The sequence below is a fragment of the Lonchura striata genome, chromosome 13 (genome assembly GCF_046129695.1).
Source record: "Lonchura striata isolate bLonStr1 chromosome 13, bLonStr1.mat, whole genome shotgun sequence".
In the NCBI taxonomy this organism is placed as follows: domain Eukaryota; kingdom Metazoa; phylum Chordata; class Aves; order Passeriformes; family Estrildidae; genus Lonchura; species Lonchura striata.
In genome coordinates this window covers 18,931,570-18,952,603 of record NC_134615.1, presented here as the reverse complement: position 1 = coordinate 18,952,603, position 21,034 = coordinate 18,931,570, and the positions used below count along the sequence as shown (strand labels likewise).

Genomic DNA, 21,034 nt, shown 5'->3' with positions numbered 1-21,034 from the left:
TGCAAATCCAGTATCTCAGCCTGTTTTTTGAAAGGTGATAGGAAGGTTTGTGATCAAGAAAGAATGTTTTTAAACACATAGGCATGTTAAGAATTTGACTGTCTGAAAGGTGCATCACTGAGCACATGCTCTCTGGCCATGCTGGACGCAGGCAGTGCTCACAAAAGCAGGGACTTTGGTATTTTAAAAGGGATTATTGGCACAGTTCTAGGTGAGCAAAGGCTTTGCCAAAACACTGAAGCCTTGCCAAAGCGACACAAAAGACAGGTTCCCAAAGCAGCTCTGTGGATTTCATACCTAATTCCATTGATGCAAATTTTGAAAAAATCACAGAAGGAGATGCCTGGTCTTTGACCTGGAAGGAGCCCCATTGCTGCCCTGATGTCATTCCATGGATTGCCTTAAACACAAGTGCAGCTCTGGCCTTGGGAAGTCAGAGGGGTTCAGTGGTGCAGAGATGTACTCTTATCAGTTTGCAAATCATAAAATAATTTAAGCTGGAAGGGCCTGCCAAGCTTTAGCTTCACAGACAGTAAAATTAAAATTTTCACAATTATTATCTATATTTATAAACTATTTGTCACTGTAGTAATTACATGAATGACACTTGGATTTGATTTAAGAACAGGACTTTTTTTGGAACAGGGGCCCATGTTCATGGCAACCTGTCATTAATTAGTCTAAAAGCCACCAGTGGCTATTATGGAGGAATATAAAGATTTATAAAGAATATAAAGATCCTGGAAGCGATTTTGGGACCTACTAGATTGTCAGCTACTTACTGCATTTATACACAACTTGAGTACTACTGTCATCACAAGAGGAGTTGTTAGAAAATCAGAATATCCCTGTACTTGGTGCTACTGTTTTTATCTTCTAGAGATAATAGTATAAATTATATCTAAAATATAAACATCTATATCAAAAATGTAAACATTAAATAAAATATAAATATTTTATTTAATTTCTGCTATGGTGGCAGTCTTGTGCATTCATCTTTACCTTTAGGTGTTTTTTTCCATTGACCCTTAATCTTCATTGACACATTTTTAGTTCTAAATATTTGCATTTTCTTTAAGTTGAAATTAGTTCTGGCTGTGTCAAGTTCCTTTTGCCTACTGCATGTTTTGCTTACCCATGAAGAATTATAGCTTGCTGCAGCAGAACATTTTGGTACCTTCTCCAGCAGGTTTACTTTTGAATGGAATGCCTGACCCTTAGACATGTCCTGTGGGGACAGGTTCCTGCTGTGTCCCCCATGGTGAGGTCAGTGAGTATTATCCTTCCTCACAGGCTCTTCCTTGTTCTGGTGGTTTTGCATCATGACCTTGCAGAAGAGCTGCTGGCCTCACTGCTACTGCATGCTTATTTGTTCCTGTATGTGTTAAGAATATTTTATTTTAATTTCTGTAGCTTCTGTGAGAGTGTGCTTTCTTCTTAGAGTGTGCTTTTAAGTAAAAGCTTCTCCTCAGTGACTGAGAGTTTAAGTTTCACAGCTTGCCTGTGCCCTGGCCACTGTACAGTGGACATTGGAATCCTTTCTGTTTTCAAATGGATTTGCATTGTGCGTGAAAACTGAATGTAGTCTGTTGCAGAATGGTTTTGGCTCCCTTTTTTAGTAATTACATATCATTATACTGCTGTTTAAATCCAACCTGCCTAAACATTTTATTAGTACTTTACCACTTAATTACCAACTATTGCTGAAAATAGTCCCCATACTGAGACTTATTCCACTTAAGCATCCATACTAATGAAACATAACTCCCCTTTTGAAGGAATATATGACATTCTGTGGAATGTTTTTTCTTGGTTGGTTCTTGAAAGTGAGCCATTTATTTAGTTCTGAGTATCTGAAATATTTAAAGCAGTATATTTTAATGCTTTCTGCATAAAAATCTATAATTATATCAATTAAATTCTCAACAATTATTCACATTATCTGAGCCTTTGTACAACAAGCCACCAAGCTGTAAAGTTTTCAAGATATTTCTAATGCTAAATCAACAATTGTGTTAGCCTTGTAGTGTCACTACATGCGCCATCCTTTGCTGTCCAGCTCTTCTGGTGTGTTCCATAGGTTCCAAGAAGTGTGGAATGGAATGACATGGAGATGCTGTCATTTCCCAGGGAGGTACACTAAGAAAACCAAAAGGGTGTTTGGGTGAAAAGTTAAAGAATCTCCTATTTGTAAATGGATTTTTTAAAAGAGATAATTTTTAATGGAGGAGTGCTGGATATATAAAATAGTGCTCTAGAGAGTTCTGGAGCTCTGCAGGATTTTTGAGAATTAGTGTTGTTATGATTATGGAAGATTACTTAGAGCTTTCTGCATACAGGAAAGATGTGTCTTGATTTTCTTCCATAAACTGCAAGCTTAATACTGCACACTGACAATCTTTTACATTTCTCTTTTTTTCCAAAATCTCAGATGGAGGAATTCAGCAGCATGCATGGGGAATTTGCTTTCTAAACTGAAGTTCTGCAAGACTTGGTTCTCGTCTCACACTTCTGTAGGTCAAGTGCAACCCATGGCAGAATCCTTCACAGTGAGTAACACTGATTTATCATAAAGTTATTCTTTGGTCATAGTTCTGTATTTCCAGTCTGTAAGATGATGGAGGGGAATGTGGTGTTTGAAGAGAGAATCTTCCTGCTGCTGTGTTCTTCTGTGGGACATTGCCATCTTTTAAGTGTCCTAGATTCTGGTCAACCATTTGAGCTCACAGTCAGCTCAAATTTATCTCCTTTGGCTCAGATGTGTCTGTGTAATCTGCAGCCCCAGCTGCAGGTGTTAACATCTGGCAGAAAGACAGAGCTGTAGGATGGGGAGAAAATCTTTCTGGCCACTCCAGCAGGGTTTGTCAGGTGTTGTCTCTTAATGCCATAGGTGATGGTTTTATCTAAATGTTGACTTAGACTTTATGAGGGCCATTAGATGGGAGAAAAGACTTTCATGTATTTCTGAAGGGACACTTATTGTGCTTCCACCCTGGACATACTAGGTGCCTATCCAAACTAATTCTTATCTCTGCCATTTCACAGCCTAAGCTTAATCATGGCAGGACAGACTAACAGTAAATGGATGGTACTGGCTGTGAGTTGAGTTCCTGGAGGAGATGACTCTGGCCATGGAGGCCAGTGGGGCCAGATGTGTAAAAAAATCTGCTTTTTGTAGGCATTTGTAGGCTCAAGCACAGCAGAGCTGGCTGTCCTCAGCCATAACTGGGAACTGTAGCTGTTCCCTAATGGGGGCAAGCTGTAAATTCACAGCTGGTCTATAATTACCCTTAACTAACACTCTGAATGTAATGACTGGAGTCTTTTCTTCCCCCTCCTTTCCCTTCCTCCCCAGGTGTCCAATGTGGTTATTTACACCTGTGAGGAGTGAGTAAGAAAGTAGGTATAAAATGCTGTCATTCAGGTTTGGCAGTGTTTAACAACCTTGTAAATGTGTGTTCAAATTTTCAGGTGGATGATTGAGTACTCTTTCAAATATATGTATTTTTTAATCCTCCCCTTTTTAATGCTCTTTTCCCATCCTGAATAGAGTACCTAGAGTGATCATGCACAGTAATGCTTTAGTGGGGGATTTTTTACTATAGGATAGTTTAAAAATTATGTAGGAAATATCGTAATTTCATCAACCACTCCACAGGAACACTGTGAAGTAAAGTAGTGTGCACAGATACTCCTTTGGGAATAGGACAGATGGGTTGAACTGTATTTTCATTAGGAAAATGTACTCATTTTTTATCTGTGCAAGTATTAAATATTACCAATTCTAATGCTCTTGTGAAGCCCTTCAGTATTCAGTCTTGTCAGGGTTATCACTGGGATTTTGGTCAGAGTGTGGATTTTAGGGCTGCACTGGTAAGTGTTCATGAACCTCTTTCTTATTTGTTTGCTGTTTACTTAAGTGTTTGTCCTAATTTAAAATTTGAGAAATTCTGTAAAGTTGGAAGAAAATTGAGATAGTTGCCTGTATTAGTGGTTTAAAAGTTTCAGTAATTTTTTGCATTTTTCTGATGTACTTTCATTCTGTTAGTAAGAAGAATGTTCTCTGAGTGAGGGTTAAATGTCTGACTCCTGCCTTGATTCCCTCCCTGCCTGCTGACTCACCATTTCATTGGCACACAGCCATGGTGCAGTTATGGAGTATGTTTACCAAGTGCTTGAATCACAAATGGAGAGCTATTGGATTTTCTCATACTTGAAATGGTTGAGAAAAGTTTTAGCCTTTCAAATCAGCCACATTGCAGACTGTTCCTTTAAAGCTCAGTTTTAATTTTTGAATATGTTTTCAGATGAAAAGCATTTATTTAAAAAGCATCATTTAGAAGGAGACAGTGTCTTTGTGCTCTAACTAGTTGCAACCATATATGGAAGGTGAGTCCTACCAGGTCTAACTGCTTTGGGATATCCTTTCCAACTAGCATCACATTAGCATCCAGGAAAATAAGTCTGCTTCATCCTGCTACATGTAAATACATGAAGAATAAAATGTGCTGTTTTTCTGGTCTGATGAAGGCAGCTGCTGGGGGTGGGATGGGTGTTATCAGCCCCATGTCTGGGGCTTTTGTCAGATGCCCTGGCCATTGGGCTTAAGGAGCTTGTGGGTTGCTTTATAGTTAATAAATTATGTGGCTTCAGACCTCATTCTGGGAGCAGCCCTATGCAAAGGAGTGATAAAAGGTTATTCCATGAAAACTCAGGGTTGGACTACTGATCTCAGTTAGGCTTGCTCTAGAAATAAAGGGAAACTCTGGAGCCCATGGTCCAACCAGTGGGATGCTGCTGCCAGCCATCAAATCTGTGCTCATCTGCCCTTTGGAGCAGGAGCATCCTGCAGCAGTGCAGCCACCAGGAGTTTGGAGTTCTTATTTTGAGTCCAATGGGCAAGAGGTAGACTTGAAGGGAATTGTTTATTAGTCTGGGCCCCTGACAAAGTTGCTGCAGCTGCATACAAAATAAACAAGTGAGAGGCTAAAATAATTAGACCTGGGAAGAGTTTAATGTGAATTCCTGTATTCCTGAATTCCTGTATAATTTAATGCAAGTAAATATCCCAGAGCCTGGTGGGCAGCATATGGAGTAACCAGGCATTGGGAAGGACAGCAGTAGGAAATTGGAGTAATCTTTTTGGACTAATAGATAGTGTAATACTTATTTACAGACACATCAGAAACACATTTCTGGATGACTGTGAATAACTTATTTCTAGATGACAGTAATTAACTCAGTTCTAACGAGTCAAGATTGCTGCTTAGTGCTTAAATAATTTTTCAATCTAGAAACTCCAGTGTCAGATGAAGCTTTTTATTTCATCTTAGGAAGCAGCAGCAGTTCAACAGCCCTTGTTTCAAACATGACTCCTGGTTGCAAAGAGCATTTTCACATTTCTCTTTACAGTTGTTCACCAGTATATTGTTGTCTATGACCAATGTATAAAATCAGTTTCACAGATGTGTTACACAATCATCCAGAATTTAAGTTAGTAAATATGACTGAGGAGTTGAGGAAGGTTAAAACAAAGCAGGGCATGACTTTCTACTAAGGAGTCAACAATAACATTGAAACTGTTGAAATCTATACAAAATTTCACAGACACTGCTGTTAAATTTTCAAGTAATGGAACTCCTCCTCCAAAGCTAATTATCTCATAAGAGCACTTTATCTTTTGAAGATACGGCTACAAGATATTCCTGTACCATTACTGGGAAGGAGTTTGCTGTGGTATATGTCAGCCACTGGGGTTTCTTTAGAAGCAAGTGAAGCCAGGAGGAGGATCTCCATTGATGCTGGTGGCTCTTGACTTGGAACCATGGGGTTTGTCAAGTGACACCAGTGTCATGAAGTGATAAGGAAAGGTAATACAGTCCAACATAGAATATTTAAAGTTACTAAATACAAAATGTTTTATTTTCTCAAAATGAAAATTGCCTTCTTTCTCCCATAGTGCTCTTAACTGTTCCAGATGAAAATTACTGAGTCACCAGATGGACTTAATAATTGGAATTTAACAAAGTTTTTAGCAGTTCTATTTTTATTATATATCTGTAATGAGCAAATTTGTAAAACCAAGGAAAGAGTATAAATTAAAGCAAAGTGGTGCTAACAGAGTTCAAATGGTTTGAATTCTAGAGGGGGTTGTTAGTCTGGCTTTCTTAGTAATCTGAAACTCTCCACGCTGTGACTGGAGATTGGTTTTGAGGTTAAGTCAGAGTTGTGAAAAGATGCATTATGTTTGATTAAATTTTACTTCTGAGAGGGTTTCATGACAAATGAGACATGCAAGGAGAAGTGATTTCCTGAAGTTAATATGTCCAGAATCAAACCTGACTTTTTCCTTTGCAACCAAACTGCCCCCTAGACCAACTTTTGACAATTGTTTTGCTTTGAACTCCTCCTCTTGTTTTTCTGTTTTTTTCACATGCTGTCATTTGCTTTCAGAACCTCTCCTTGTTCTTGCCATATGCAATATTGTTTCTGTTACTCAAAATGAGAAGTGGCACATCTTAGTGTATAGAGAGTTTTGTACTGTTTTTATACCTTAATTTGGATTAATACTTTCCTGTTCTTTTATACATGCAATTACTTCTTTAGATCTACTTAACAGATTTCTCTTCCATGTAATTTGTGTATTCATTTGCTGCAACAAGGACTGACATTTGAAAAAGCTTGAAACCTCTCTCCTCCAATATCTGGATGAAGTTTTTAATTTTAAAGAATTTTGCTTTCTTTTAAAAATTAGTTATTTAAAATGAAATTCACAAGGTGACAATTTTTGTCAAAACAAAACTAAACTTATCGATAAAACTGTTAAGATGGGGAAAGGTGTCACCCCCTGTTCATCATGTGCATGTTGCTCACAGTCCATTGGATGCTACAGTAAGTTAATTCCTGACAAGAATCACTGTAATAAATGGATTTGTTGATAGTGAAGCAAGACTAACTTGCTCAATCCTCTGCTCTAAATAGCTGACCATGGTTTTTACTAACAGTGTCAGTCAGTTTAAAGCCAACAAATAAATTGCCAGAACATAATTGTTTCCTTTGAGTGAAGTGTAGGTAATTTTTTCAGACCTTGCTAGATAGCTGGGTTGGCTAACCCTGGTTCCCTGTAAAAATATCCTTCTTTTTCTGCCCCAGGCAGAAGTAATTTACAGTTACTCTTCTAATCGCAGGAGAGACACGATTGCAAACAGTATTTGTGGATGCTATGGGCAGAGAATCCCCTGGTACACAAGAGCCCCTGGCAAGAGTGTTGTCTGGAGCCATGTGTGGGTCCACAAGCTGATCTACCTCCTGCACCAGGCTGGGGCTGGGCTGAATCTTGGTCCTCCTGGCAAACACCACTTCAAAATCAAATTCCCTCATGTGGAGACAAAATCCTGTCTGGAGCAGCTGGTTCTGGGCAGGAATGCTTTAGGTGCTGTGCATATATCAAGTAGTGGAAGTGATAATGGTGTCCTAGAAGTGCTTTTGTTACACAGTTCTTGCTGTTTTTTTTTTGGACTTGATCAAGAAATGGTAATTGAAATGGATCATAATTGATTTCAGAGAGTTCTTCATGCAGTGTCTCTTAGTGCCCTGGGTTTTGCCATTTGAAAAAAATTAATTTTCTTTTGAAAAGCCCGCTGTGTGCCTGGTCTCTTTGGAAAGGCAGGAGCCTGTGAATAGTATTATCATATATAATGATACCACTTATCACATTCATTCTGATTATGTAAAACTGAAAATCACTGCAGTGAAATGAAGTTTCAATGTTTTTATTCAAAGCAGCTTCTCACAATGTATAAATACTGCATATTAACACACATGAAAAATACAACTTCTAAGGCACCCAGAAATGTGTCCATACACTAGTTACAGGACCATCAACAAATAAATTGTGTACAATTTGATCTAGACAGTCAATATTTGATATATCAGAAGATACAAGTCCCTCAGTACTGTACCAGTTTCAGAAAATATTTACAACACTGTGATATAGGGGTGCCTGTACCCTTATAATATTATAATATGTACTCATCATTACAAATATTAGAAACTGTTTTAGTCTGTTCCATGGCATTCTGACAAAATAACTTAAGGGCCTAATTTGCAAAGTTCTACAATTAATTATTTGTGCAAGTTCTGAAAATAAATTTACATTGACATAACTTGTGAATTTTTGGTTCTTTGCTTCATCTCAGAGGTTTGGTAATAAGCCTTACCAATAGACATGCCATCCCAGCTGAACATCACTCCTTTCCCAATAGCTCAGTGGATACATCTTTCCCCCTTACACCTGACATGGATGAGGATGCAGTGTTTGAAGCAGAGACTGTTTGATCTTCAGTACAAATGTCAAACTAGTTCACTGGCAAAGGAACTAATGAAATTCTTTGGTCCTTTGTTTTTTATGGAAGGCATAACATCTTTATTCACTAAAAATCAAAATCCTGTCTGTGAGCAAGCAAGCTAGTGAATGACTTTCAGTGTAGTATTTAAAATAGCAGTAAAGAGATTTAATATGGCTTAAAACATACGGTTAATTGGGCAGACACAGATAACACATCGAGGATAGCCAGTACCCAAATGTACTATGATAAGATTGTCTATAAGTCTCTTATGTAAACTTCTTTAGTGTCTCCTAAAGAGTGCTGGCTTTAGCCAGATTTGACTTTTATAGACCCAGCCACACAAAGCCTGAGATTAAACTACCATGGTTGGGAGCACAAATGCACAGTTTATATATAACAAAGCCCATGCTGACAAGTCTACCTCTGTTGTTCAAAAGAAACAACCCGTATTATCCTTTTCACAAGAAAAACTTAAGGCCCTGTACTCTGATTTGCTAACTTTCTTACAGCAATTATTTGGGGAAGTCCTTAGTACTGCATAAGCAATTATGCAGCTTTAAAGATTTCTTGTACCTAATGGTAAGGCTTATTCACAAATGCAATGCATTTATAAATTATATTTAAAACTGTAAAGGCTGGCAAAATAATTAAAAAACCCAAAACCAAAAATAAAACAAACCCCAACCAAAATTGTTTGTTCATCCCTAACATTAAAAGAGCATTTTATTCTAATGAAAAACTATTGGCACAAAACCATTATATTATAGATTAAAAGAACAGTTCATAGTAGTGAAAAAGATTGCCTAAAACGCATACCCTAACCTACCACAGAAATATAAAAGTTTATATTTTGAAAATATATACTGTATTAAAGTTTGTAAGCTTATTTATTTAAACAGAAATGTACTGAAATAGTAAACTAAGCAACACTTATCTACAGCAAAAATATACATGCAGGACAACACAAAATAAATTGCTCACCTTTAATATCTACAAATGCAAAACTGTAGAATTTTAAAGATTGTACAAAACAATTTACACAAGAATAAAATAACATACTTAAACAACCAATTGCATTTTTAATCTTAAATACTGTGAATATTAGTAAAGGTACCCAGACTAATATGTACAGTATATCTAGATATCTGAATACCTAGTAAGGATAGAAACACAAGAGAAAATTCAGATTCTGATATTTAAATACTGGAAAAGAAGGTTTCAACGTTGTTATTACTCTTTTTTGAAGGGAAAATAGATTCCATGAAAACTAGATTGTAACAGTATAGATATGAATAATTAAAAATGTTAACTATGGTTAGCGCTTGCTAGAATGGAAAAATAATTATAGAAAATGTATTTCAACTATTCCTTTGTCATAAAAAATGCTAAGATACAGATATCTGAAAGTTCAGATGAAATGGTGCAGTTTAAAAGATCCAACAACGTATGATTCTTCTCTGTTTGCAAATCTCATTCGGAATGCATTCCTTCACATTGCTGAGAAATCGTACTATATTTACCTACAAAAACTAAGCATAGTATTGAAATAAACTTCCTAATATCTTATTAACACATGACTAGGAGTTATGGCTCTCTGGATGGGAATAAAGGAAATAAAGGAAATTGAGGAATCGTGGTACTTTTTCCATTGCCTTTTTTTGTTTTTCTGAAGGTGTATGCTGGAGGCCTGATTGTGCAAACTCGTGCATGTGTGTGTCTGTGTGTGTGTGTCTGTGTTTCTGTGTGTGTCTGTGTGTGTCTGTGTGTGTGTGGTTTTCACTTGGGTCATCCCTCTTTTTCCAGGTGACTCCGTGTGCACCTGCCCTGCCGGGGCCCAGGGCCTCGATCCAACGCGCCCCGCGGCGCTGCTGGCAGGTCGTGGACAAAAACAAGGGTTGGTATAAAGCAAGTGGTGCATCCATCACTTCAAATAGTTATTGAAAGAGTTCTCTTTCAGTCATTTTAAAATAAGCTAATGGTTTCAATAAGTTTCTTTTAAAAAACATTTTAAACAGACTAATTAGAAGACAGATTCTGTCTTTTTAATGAAGAATTTCCATGAGAACTTTTGCATTTAGGGTAATGATTTCCTTAAAATTCAGTGGTACAATTAGAGCATAAAAACAGCACTTCTAATTATTTGTGGAAAAAGAAATGTTGCATTAATATGTTGAAGTCTACTCTTTACTGTAATCACCTGTTCGTTAACTTTACAAAGGCTTTGTTGAAACTCTTTATGGAAATGCTAAGAGGGAGAAAGCTGAGCAGCCTCATTTGCAGAGGTTTAAATCATAAGTCACTGAGCTCAAGGATGGAGAGCAAGTGCACAAATTACAAAGCAAACAAATGTGCAAAGCTTCTGCTTCAAGAGGTTTCAATTTGGGCATACTATGATGACAGGTGAAGTCTCAGAGCATGCTCCTGTCCTTTCCACACAAATTGCCCATAGCAGGAAAGAACTGAGAGAGATCCAGTGTTCAGAAGTTGGTCGGTGTCACTGAACAGTACTAGGATCACATTCCAAAAGAGTAGGTTGGATTTTCCTTGTTTATTGTGGACTGCTTTTATGGATAGCCATAAGTTCTTGTAACAGGTGGTGGGGTGGCCAGATGTGGAGAGCTGGGAAAAGCAAAACAAAACCTCTGCCTCCACTGAGTTCAATGCCTAGCACCTTGTATAAACTGCTGGCCCACACCCAAAGGCCTCCAGAGCAGAAATTATCTCACACCTGAGGAATCAGGCAACTAGACTAAGGCTCATAAGGATTTGCTTTTAGACTTCAGACCATAAGGGTTGTTTAAACCTGAAAAACAGTACGATGCCACACAACGGCACCACTCACCCTGCTACTGGTATCTGGCTAACAGGAATATAGTAAACTTAAATAAAGCATCTGGTTGGCGAGCCCTTCAGTGCTCCTCAAGAAGGCAGAAAGTGAAGAGAGACTTAAGGGGGACTCATTGTGTCAAAACCCACTTTTTTTCTCTTAACCCTGGCAAATGAATGAATCTGTTTTCATACATTTTTTTGTACAGTTTTACACATAGAGGAGCATGCACGTGGCTGTTTCATTAACTGCCCACAATATTCTGTGGGTTTTCTATATATTCTTTATTTTTCTACTCAGTTTTCTGCTAAAAATGTGTTTGCATTCTCATGTGATGCCTTTAATTCAGTCAAAAGGGAAATATGAAAATAAGATCTGTGATCAACAAACAGCTGAATATGAACACAAAATAAATAAGTTAAATAAATTTAACAAAGAAAAAAAGTCTAGAATTTTTTGTAAACTAACTTTACATATTATACATATAAATTATCAGATTTTTCCATTAAACTGTTTGAAAAAAATAATTAACATATTTCTAACATATGGTTTTTGGGTCTACCAAAGGTCGCGCTGACCCAGATTTTAGACTGAGCCCTCTGTGTCAGCCCAGGTGTGCTGCAATAGCAAGAATAAGTTAAGAAGGACAGACAAAATAAACCCTTACAGGTGGGTGAGACTTGCTGGGCCTCAGTGGTGCTTCTCAGAACGTGGAATGTAGAGTTGGATGTGGATGAGCAATGTGAAAGATGCAGCCTCTGCACAGGTTACGTGCACTGAACGCCTGCCCACGTCTTGGTTACACAGAATCAAACCGGCTACAAGCAGCTGTGCACCTCACACAGCCACAGGCATTGGGATCACTGTCACAAATTCCTCACTGATGCATTGCCTCTGCTTCTCAAACATGGTCATGTCTGACTCTGGTCACAACTGGAGCGATTTCTCTTTAAGTTAGGCCAAGATATCAGACTTCATAAATTTTGTCTTGCAAGTAGCTGAATAATGAATCCAGTCCTTTGGAAGAACTCCACAGCTGTTTTAACATCTGACATTCCTTCTCGTTCACCTCTTCAAGTCCGGATTTCAGGAAGCTCCGCACGAGACATTTGGACTCTTCCAATACCTAAAGCCAAAACACGACTCAGTATTTGATTCTGAATCTGAAAAAATTACTATGGATAATGGTGTGACCAGCAATTTTAGAATACTGACTCTTTTATGATCTAAATAACTCTTTCAAGCACAGAAATTACATTTGATTTCTAGGCACAACTCCACTTGCTGATAGTCAGCATCTTTAAGAATTGATGGGTTGATGGGTTAGTGCCAGGTTTTTAAAAGAATGAGAGATTCTAAAGTACCTGAGCTTATTGAAGGTCTGCCATGAAGCACAAGGAGCTGAACTTCCTCATACTGAAATGAAAATGTGTGAGGGACAAGATACTGGCTACCTGTTTTCTGGAAGGTGGTCTTTAAGGTTAGACATGTTGGAAACCCAAATACAGATGTCCATTATCTTTAACAATTTTCCCTTGTTAATTTCCTTATCAATACAGAAATTAATAGGAAAGGGCCTTTACTGCAAATCCCTTTTTAAGCCTATTTGCTTACATTTTTATAAAAGTGAAATATTTTGTAAAAGAATGGTACTAAGCAAAACAAGCACCTCTGACTGAGTTCTGGAGTTAGATTTACTTGGCAGATACAACAAATCACCTGAGATCTTTGCAATAATCCAACCTCAAGCCCTTAGTAATTGTTGCAAATTCTGAAAGGCACAAACTGCAAGTCCATGGTTGCTCCCATAGTTCAGCTCATTTATCCCAGACCCATTTTTAAGGACATTGAGATTGATTCCTTTAAAATTAGTTTTTAAATACACACTACCATGTATCTCACAAGGAACTCAAATGGTCAAACAAACCCAATAATAACTCCTACATTACTGATTTTCTGAGGACAGGACATTTAATATAACTAACACAGTGTTCTGTGGGAAGGGAGGTGCATTCTCTTCACTCAGCTTTGTCAACACCTTCATGTTAAACCCAGTTCCTCCGTATTGTGGTTTTCAACACTGCTATTGCAAAGTAGTATTGGTCTATAACTCAAGTAAACTGTGTTAATAGCAAATCAAGGGCCCTATGCATTTTTTGTGGTCTGTTTGTGAACAAATCTTTGAAGATTTACCTTTGTCCACAAGTCAGCACTGGTCTTTCTAAGGGGTCTTGAGAAAAGTTTATTGACAGCCAATAGCAGTGAGGGAAGGAAGAATTCACAGTAAAGCCCAGAGGTTTTCCCAACTCAAATAATACACGTTATATCAACATCATCAAATAAGATTCTGCTACATTTCCAGAGAGTTTCATTCTCAATGTCTTCTGTGAGATCTAATCTACAGTTTGTTTAATTAAAAATCTCTTGTGTCTCTACCTCCTTTTACAGCAGATCTTTTAAATGAAACTGAGGGATGCTGAGACAGTTTCAGACATAGGAAATACAGCAAGAAACGATAACAATTTTCACTTTAATTACTGCAGTTATATTGCAGCCAGTATCACTTTCTTCACTGCATGTTTTTTAAACAAAGATGTGCCCAGAATAGGAGTATATCTGCCTGAAGGGAAAAACCTCTAGGAAGATAGGAAAGGATTTTCTTTCAACTTTTGTGTACACAAAAGGAAAGTTATAATACACTGTGACCAGAATGTGTTCAAATCCCTCTTGTCTGGATCTCACTTCTCCTTCACAGCAGAGCTTAGCTGGCACTATCCTACCCTTCTGGGGTGCTGTGTGGAACATTCTGCAGCAGTAGGAAGTGTGCAGGTGCAGAAAGAAGGCAGATTCAGCTGAAACATGGTAAGCCAGGACAAAGTGAAGGGTAAATCTATTTTCTTTCAGGTTTCCCAGTACAGTTGTAGAGTTTCAGAATGTTGCACCTTCATGAAAGAAACCTGTGCTAAAATGCCCTTTCAAAATCTGGGGCAAGGAGGTGCCACTCATTGAATATATACAAATATTGTGAAAGGAAAGAACCCCCCTGCCCCAGTCCCTGAAAAATGAGAAACTCTATGAGCTCTCTGATCCCTATCCAGGTTTTCTGATGTCAGCCTTCTTTCACAGGTATGGCTGTGGAAACTGAGGTCCCACATGTGACGAGCCTTGGGAGCACACCTTACCTATGTGAAATGTCATTTAATGAGGGAGTTTGATTTCTTACCACTGCACTGCAGGATGCCATTTCTTTCACTCGTAGCATCACTTCTTGGCTAAATGTTGTTGGCCAAAATACTTGTGACACCAGTCCTCTGCTGCAGGCTTCCTGTGCTGTCAGCTTTCTCCCACAGAACAACATTTCATTTGCCTGTGAAACCAAAAGACTCTGGTAATCTTGGGTTATAATTCCCTTCAAATTTTTCTCATACTTGCCTGCTATTTTTATGATTAAATTACAAATGTTCTTCTGTATCTTTCCATACTGCAAAATACTTTAAAAGGAGTTTCAGTAGCTATTTAAGGATTGTGCAGGTGGCCAGAGCACAGCATGGGTTTAATTTAAGAGAAATGTGCTGGCATGCATGGTGAATCTGTACTGCTAATCTTACAAGAGTAACTATCAGTGATACTGTGTGGAGAGTCATGGAACCCAGTAGGAGATATTTGTGGGACAAATTCTGATTTATTATACTGGTAAAAGCTAAGCAGTCTTACTGGAATCATTGTGGATTATCTTAGTATCTGGCTGTATTACTGCCCACTCCTAACATAATGCAGGCAACTACTATGTAAGGTTATTGTGCTAATGTATTTCTTCACTTTTCTACCATGATGTTATGTTGACAATCTTTGCTTTTTCAATCTTTCTTGTGTACAGCAGGTGTTGTATGCTGAATTCTAAGGTTATTTTGTGATAAGAAGTTGGTAGTAATTAGATGAACTTTCCATTAAAGACAATTAAGAAAATTGTTTACTTTTTCAAGAGAGAAAGATCAGGAATTTACGAAAGGTTATTCAGCAATTTGAGGTGGAAAACCTTACCAGTGCAACACCCAGAATTTGTGGGAATGTGTATGATGAGCAGCCAGCTGGAGTGAGTCGGATTGTTGCAAATGGTGTCTGAAACCAAGCCTTCTCACTTGCCCAAACGATATCACAGAGTGGTAAAATAGAAGCTCCTAACCCCAGAGCAGGGCCGTTGATAGCAACCACAATTGGCTTCTTAAATTGAATAAAAGCTTTTACAAAATCCCTAAAATAAAAAATACAAGAAAGATCTTGAATACAGAAGTAACACATAAATATCTAAGTTTAAAGTACTTAATCTGAAAACAAATTAGAACCACAGAAGAACACAACAAATGCCCAGTTTTATGAGGTCAGGACTGCAAGATACTTTCTAATTTGCACATGGAAAAGTCTGCTTATTTTTAGTTATTTAATCTTTCTGAGTACCTGGGCTATTGCATAAGTTTTGTGTATGTTGTATATGGCCTGATTAAGTGGATTACACTGAGTGTTGTACTTTTTGCAGAAAGGTTTGATTGGGTTTTACTTCTGGACCAGTAACTCCCGAGTTTGTACACACAGCACTTCTTGGTTTGCTCCACAGTGGCTGGGATGGACCTTGTTTGGCTACTGATGAAATATTATAGTCTGAATATTTATTTTTTTCCAAAGCTTCTCTTAAGATCCTGTGTCAAAGGCTACTGCAAGTCCCATCAGTGGATTGGGAGACTGTCAATGTTTATGGCACACCAGCAGAAAGAACAAGATTGTACAAAGAGGAGTCAGAGAAGTGTTTGAACAGGATGAGTGATCTTCAGTTGGGTCTTCATTGCAAAAATCTTCAGCAAAGCCATTACAAAGCAGATGCCCTTGCCTGACTACCCCAGTAATGTGATGAGAAATAACAGGGAAGTTAAATGTCATCGTATTCACCTGGATGAACAAACTAGAATATGTTAAATTCTGTGCAATGAGAAGATCTTTTAAATAAGTCACCTACCAGCAGCTGTGGAAAGACATCTGTTGAATGGAATGGCCTTTACACTAATTAGGAAAAAGCAAGAGTGTAATTGTGGGCAAATTATGGGCTCCAGCAGCTCAGTGCACAGCAGGTATATGGAGGCAAACGGGATGCTCAGTTACTTTAGAAAAAAGACATGGATAAATCAAATTCCAAGCAAAAGAGATTCCATCCCTGCACTGGGTATTTATTAGATCCAGAGTGCATATTTGCTGACAGATTTTAGGAAATAACATTTTATCAAATGTGCCCTTTGATGAGTTGCTGCTCTCCTGCTGAGGTCAAGGATCCAGGCCTCTGTACCTGAGCACAGGTGGGCCTTGCAGGTTATAGAGCACATGTGGGAAGTGCAGGGACACTGGCTGTGTTTTAAATGAGGACAAAGAGTCTGAGATGACCCAGCATTAAATTTTCAATTAATACATTCTGTTTTTCAAGTCCTCTAGTAAGAAGGACCATGGGAAAATACAGAATTGATGCAGTTCTGTTACAGTAGTAAATGAGGAGATCACTGTCAAGACAAAGAGAGTGAATAAGGAACATTGGTTTTGTCTGTTCAAGACCATTTCTGTCTAGAGAAGAGCAGGGTTAAGGAGAGCTGTGAGTCGTTTTCGTTGCAGACACAATGCTGTTCCCTTATTATTTCTTTGGTTGTTTATGACTGAGTAGTGACTGTGGATCACTGCACCTCATTAATTCCAGAATTCTGAGAAACTCAGTAGTTATATAAGTCTTTCAGACAGGACTACAGTTGTGAATAGGGATGTGTTGAATGATAGATAAAAAGAAAGCAAACTAAGGATAAATGGTGGCAGTAAATCTGAGGACCTTGTGGAGGCAGATAAAACCAGTGTTGTGGAGAAAAGCAGGAATCATGATGATAAATGGGAGTGGATGTGAATATGGAAAAGCAATTCGGGATGTGGACAGGAAACAGATAATGTGAAGGAAGAACAAAGCAGAACACATTAATGGAAGGGAAGGGTTGAAGGAAGTCTTCATATGAGTGAGCAAGGAAGGGAGGACCTGGAGAGAATGGAACATAACTTTGAGAAGGCACAGCGAGCATCTTGTCACGAGGGAAGAACGAGGAGCACAGAGGATGGTAAAATGGATGGGTATGGAACATGCTACCTATAGGATAGAATGGAAGGCTACAATGTTGGGAGATGATGAGGGGAACAAATGCCTGCCTTTGGTCTCCAGAAGCTGCAGTGACCAGCAGTCCATTTATCTTTGATTCCTGTTTGGTGTGTTGTTTCAGTGGGCTGTCTCTGTACCCTGAACATGGCATGTTTCCTTGTCTCCAAACCATAAGTTCACACGGGGAGTTTCTGGGCTACAGGATCCTTGTTTCAATTCAAAGCAGTCTTTGAAAAGGATTTCAGATTACAGCTGTAGTTGCACAGTAGATCCAGATGCTTAAATGTAGGGAAAAGTGTCTACAGAAGGCTTCTGGATTTGCTAGAGCACATATGGAACGCTGACCATGGGATACACGCTGGGATGCTCAGACACCTCTGCACTGTTTCAGGCTCTTGCTGCTGGTCAGGGCTTGTATGTACATCCAGGGCTGTAAAGAAGCTGAGCAAGTAAATTTGTCCTTGTCTTGTTTTCTTCTGAGCACACCCAGAATGTTGTGGCTCTGGTCCCACCGTGCTGCCCAGCCGATGGGGCGAGCCCAGTGCTGGGAGTGCCTTCCAGGAGTGTCAATCCCAGGGCTCTGCAGGCCACACTGTGCAGCCTGTTTTCCTTGCTCCAGCAGGGCGTGTGGGTGGTGGCAGCTCAGACTGGTGGGCTTGGGATGGGTCTGTGACCAGTGCCTGCACAGGAGCTGCACTGCTGCACATCCATTCACTGCAAAGCCCAGTGGCTGAGGGCATGGCACCAGTGACTGAACATTTCATGGAGAGGAGACTTGATAGGGATTGAAACTTCAGCTGAAACTTGTGTCCGGTATAGGAGAGCCACGCTTTGGGATGTGGGAACACATGGTAACCAAGATTTTAATTCACTTTGATACAAGTCTAACTTGATGTAAAGCAGTGGAGGCAGAGATCCATTGATGTATTTTAGGACATCCAAACCACTGAAAAAAGCAATGGACATTTTTTCTTCTCTTATTACAGTTTATTTTCCATGAGCTGAGTCCTTTGTTCACAGAAAGCACAGAGAGTGCTAAATGGAAAACGTAGGGTATTGTTTCCAGAAGTACAATAAAAATCTATTTTCAGTGGGCCTGAAGCTGACATTCTTGACAAGGTACAAGCAGTACATTGTACCAGTATTTCAAGAGTGTTCTGTGAGTCCGAGGGTGGAAAAACTGATTATCACAGTCTGGCTTATCGTTATTTAAATGTTGGATTGATACGTATACCTGTATATTAGATGTGTGCAAATAAATGTAAACCTATATAACAACACCTAACTGCACAGTTTTTACAAGAATAATACTAAATTTGTATATTTTGGTAGGTGATGAGTATGCCTGTGTTTTCAAACAAGAACAGTGATTTTCTGCCCTCACTTTTTTTTTGGTTCCACATTGTTAAAAACCCCCCACGTTTAAAAAATAAACTTAGGCTTTGTCCTTCAAAGGTTTTCTCTTTTAAAAAATATCACTCCATGATATTCGAGCATATTTAGAGTCTTATAAACAGCTTGTAACATACTACATTCAAGAAGTATCTTTTAAAGTCTTTAAAAATAATTGCTATTTTGAGAATTTCAGAAGTTTTTAACCTGGAATCCAAACTGATCTGTAGTAGTTGTAACCAAGATAATTGGTGGTTAATATACTTTGTGTAATATGTAAACCTGATCTTACGTTATACTAATAAATCCCAAGTAGAGATATCTTGTAAAAAAATTCTTTAATATTCCTACATAGAATTGTTGCATAAAGTTTTAAAGCTCTCAGAAGAATATTTATTTGTAGGAAATGGGGGGAAAAAAGGGATCAAATAGTTTCCTGGTACAGATTGGCTTTAGTGGAATAATATTGATTTATACTGGAAAATCTGCCTTGTGGATAATGGAACATTTGGTGATGTGTTGTGCAGATTGATTTGCAGACTGCATGTCATAAACCCTAGAATTCTATTAGGGTGATGTGATATATATATATATATATATATATATATATATATATAAGGAAAGTTGCATTTTAGTTACAAAAATAAAATTACATTTACATATATATTAAGTAATTTAAATTTAAGAAGAGTGGAGACCCTTCAAGTAAGTTTCTGAAATACAGTGGCAGACTGCTATTTCAACAGAATATGAGTAAGCCATGGATTCCCATTTGGACTGAAATTAATTAAAATGATGAACATTAAAACAAGTAAAAGATCTGCCTTTCAGGAACCACTTTAGAACATGAAGCAATACTGAATTTGGAAAAACAACAACAAAGTTGTATTTGAATTTGGAGGAATGATTTGAAATATTAAATACAGAGAATTAGAATAAAATAAATCCCTATGGATATTGGCACTGGAATGAATGTGCTTTCTTTCCTAATATGGAAAGGTCCAAGTTTCTTTTTACTAAACAAATTTGCAGGACTATAATTAGAACGAAATCAACATTTAAATATACAACATTTTTGGACCTGATAAATATTTTTATAATCACACACTGCATTTCATAATTTAGAGATCATAGGTAAGCTTGGGTCACCTTATAGCTTCTGCAATCCTAGTGCTTTCCTTTCTTCTGTCATTGGATAACCTGCCAATTAAATATGAGTAATCTAGGCCACTACAGAATACACTTCCCACTGCGCTGAGAAGTAAGAGTTTACTGTCATCAGCTGATGCATTGCACAATGCTCTCCGAACTTCCTTCATGATCTGTGGATAAAGAAAAGTAAACAATTCGACATGCATGCCGTGGCAATATCATTTCCCTACTTTTACAAACCTTATTGATTTTGAGAGACTTCAATTTTGGGCACTATTAATAGTTACATCAATTATAGATATAATTTTAACATAGGATGATATTAGAATCATTAGAATGATAACACTGAGAGTTTGTAGAATATTTTATATTTGGCAGTGCTTTGTTGATGTTTTACTAATTCAAAGAGGTTTTAGGACTTTGCGGTTCTTTGTTGTATGGGAAATTCTACCCAGCTTATGCTATTTGACTGCAATTTAATAATTTCAAATATCACTTTTTTATTTTCAGTGTGTACACCACTGTATCCTCGGGAACAAGTTTATCACAGCAAAAGCCTATTATTAACCTCAACAGCTTGAAAGCAAAATTTGTAAACCCCAGTTTTCTGGTCTTGAACTACTTTGGTTTATATTACTTCAACCAGAGCAAATCAGGACAAGAGGACATCATATATATCAACATGACAAATATATTATTCATTTTTACAGTTTACAAAAGTTAAATCATAAAAGTCCCTTGAAAAAGAGACATTTTGACTTTATTTTACAACTGGATCAAGCTATTAATTGCACCATAAATCAAACCTAAGCAAAATCTGTATAGAATTGAGCTGCTGGTATTGTAGGAAAATGGCCTTTCACCTGAGCAGAGAATTGTCTCCTAATGATTTTTAAAAGGAAATTTTATTTCATAAACTTCTGATGTGTAACTTCTTGTTTGGTCACAGTTGGGTGTGGTTTGTGAGCTGTAATTGATTTCAGCACCCTCTCTTCTATAATGTGCTCCTCACTGCAAGGGCCCTGATTTTGTCTAGTGTGACACCTCCTATCCTTGATCACACCCATGTGTCAAAGTATTTCCTATAGACATGCTCCTGCTGTCTCAAATTTTTCTCTTTTGCACCGAAAGATTTGCTGTTGG

At 37.9% G+C, this 21,034-nt stretch overlaps 1 protein-coding gene across 1 annotated transcript in view; it reads right to left on the bottom strand.

Moving 5' to 3' along the window:
• Positions 1-7,756: 7,756 nt before the first annotated feature.
• The window catches only part of CDYL2 (chromodomain Y like 2), a 60,353-nt gene continuing 47,075 nt past the window's right edge, over positions 7,757-21,034 (bottom strand). The window contains exons 4-7 of the mRNA XM_021541213.2: positions 19,889-20,061; positions 15,217-15,427; positions 14,399-14,542; positions 7,757-12,301 (exon numbers count right to left, since the gene is read on the bottom strand). Of these exons, the coding sequence (XP_021396888.1) occupies positions 12,143-12,301; positions 14,399-14,542; positions 15,217-15,427; positions 19,889-20,061 (687 nt within the window). The 3' untranslated portion in view covers positions 7,757-12,142. The remainder of the gene's footprint in view (positions 12,302-14,398; positions 14,543-15,216; positions 15,428-19,888; positions 20,062-21,034) is intronic.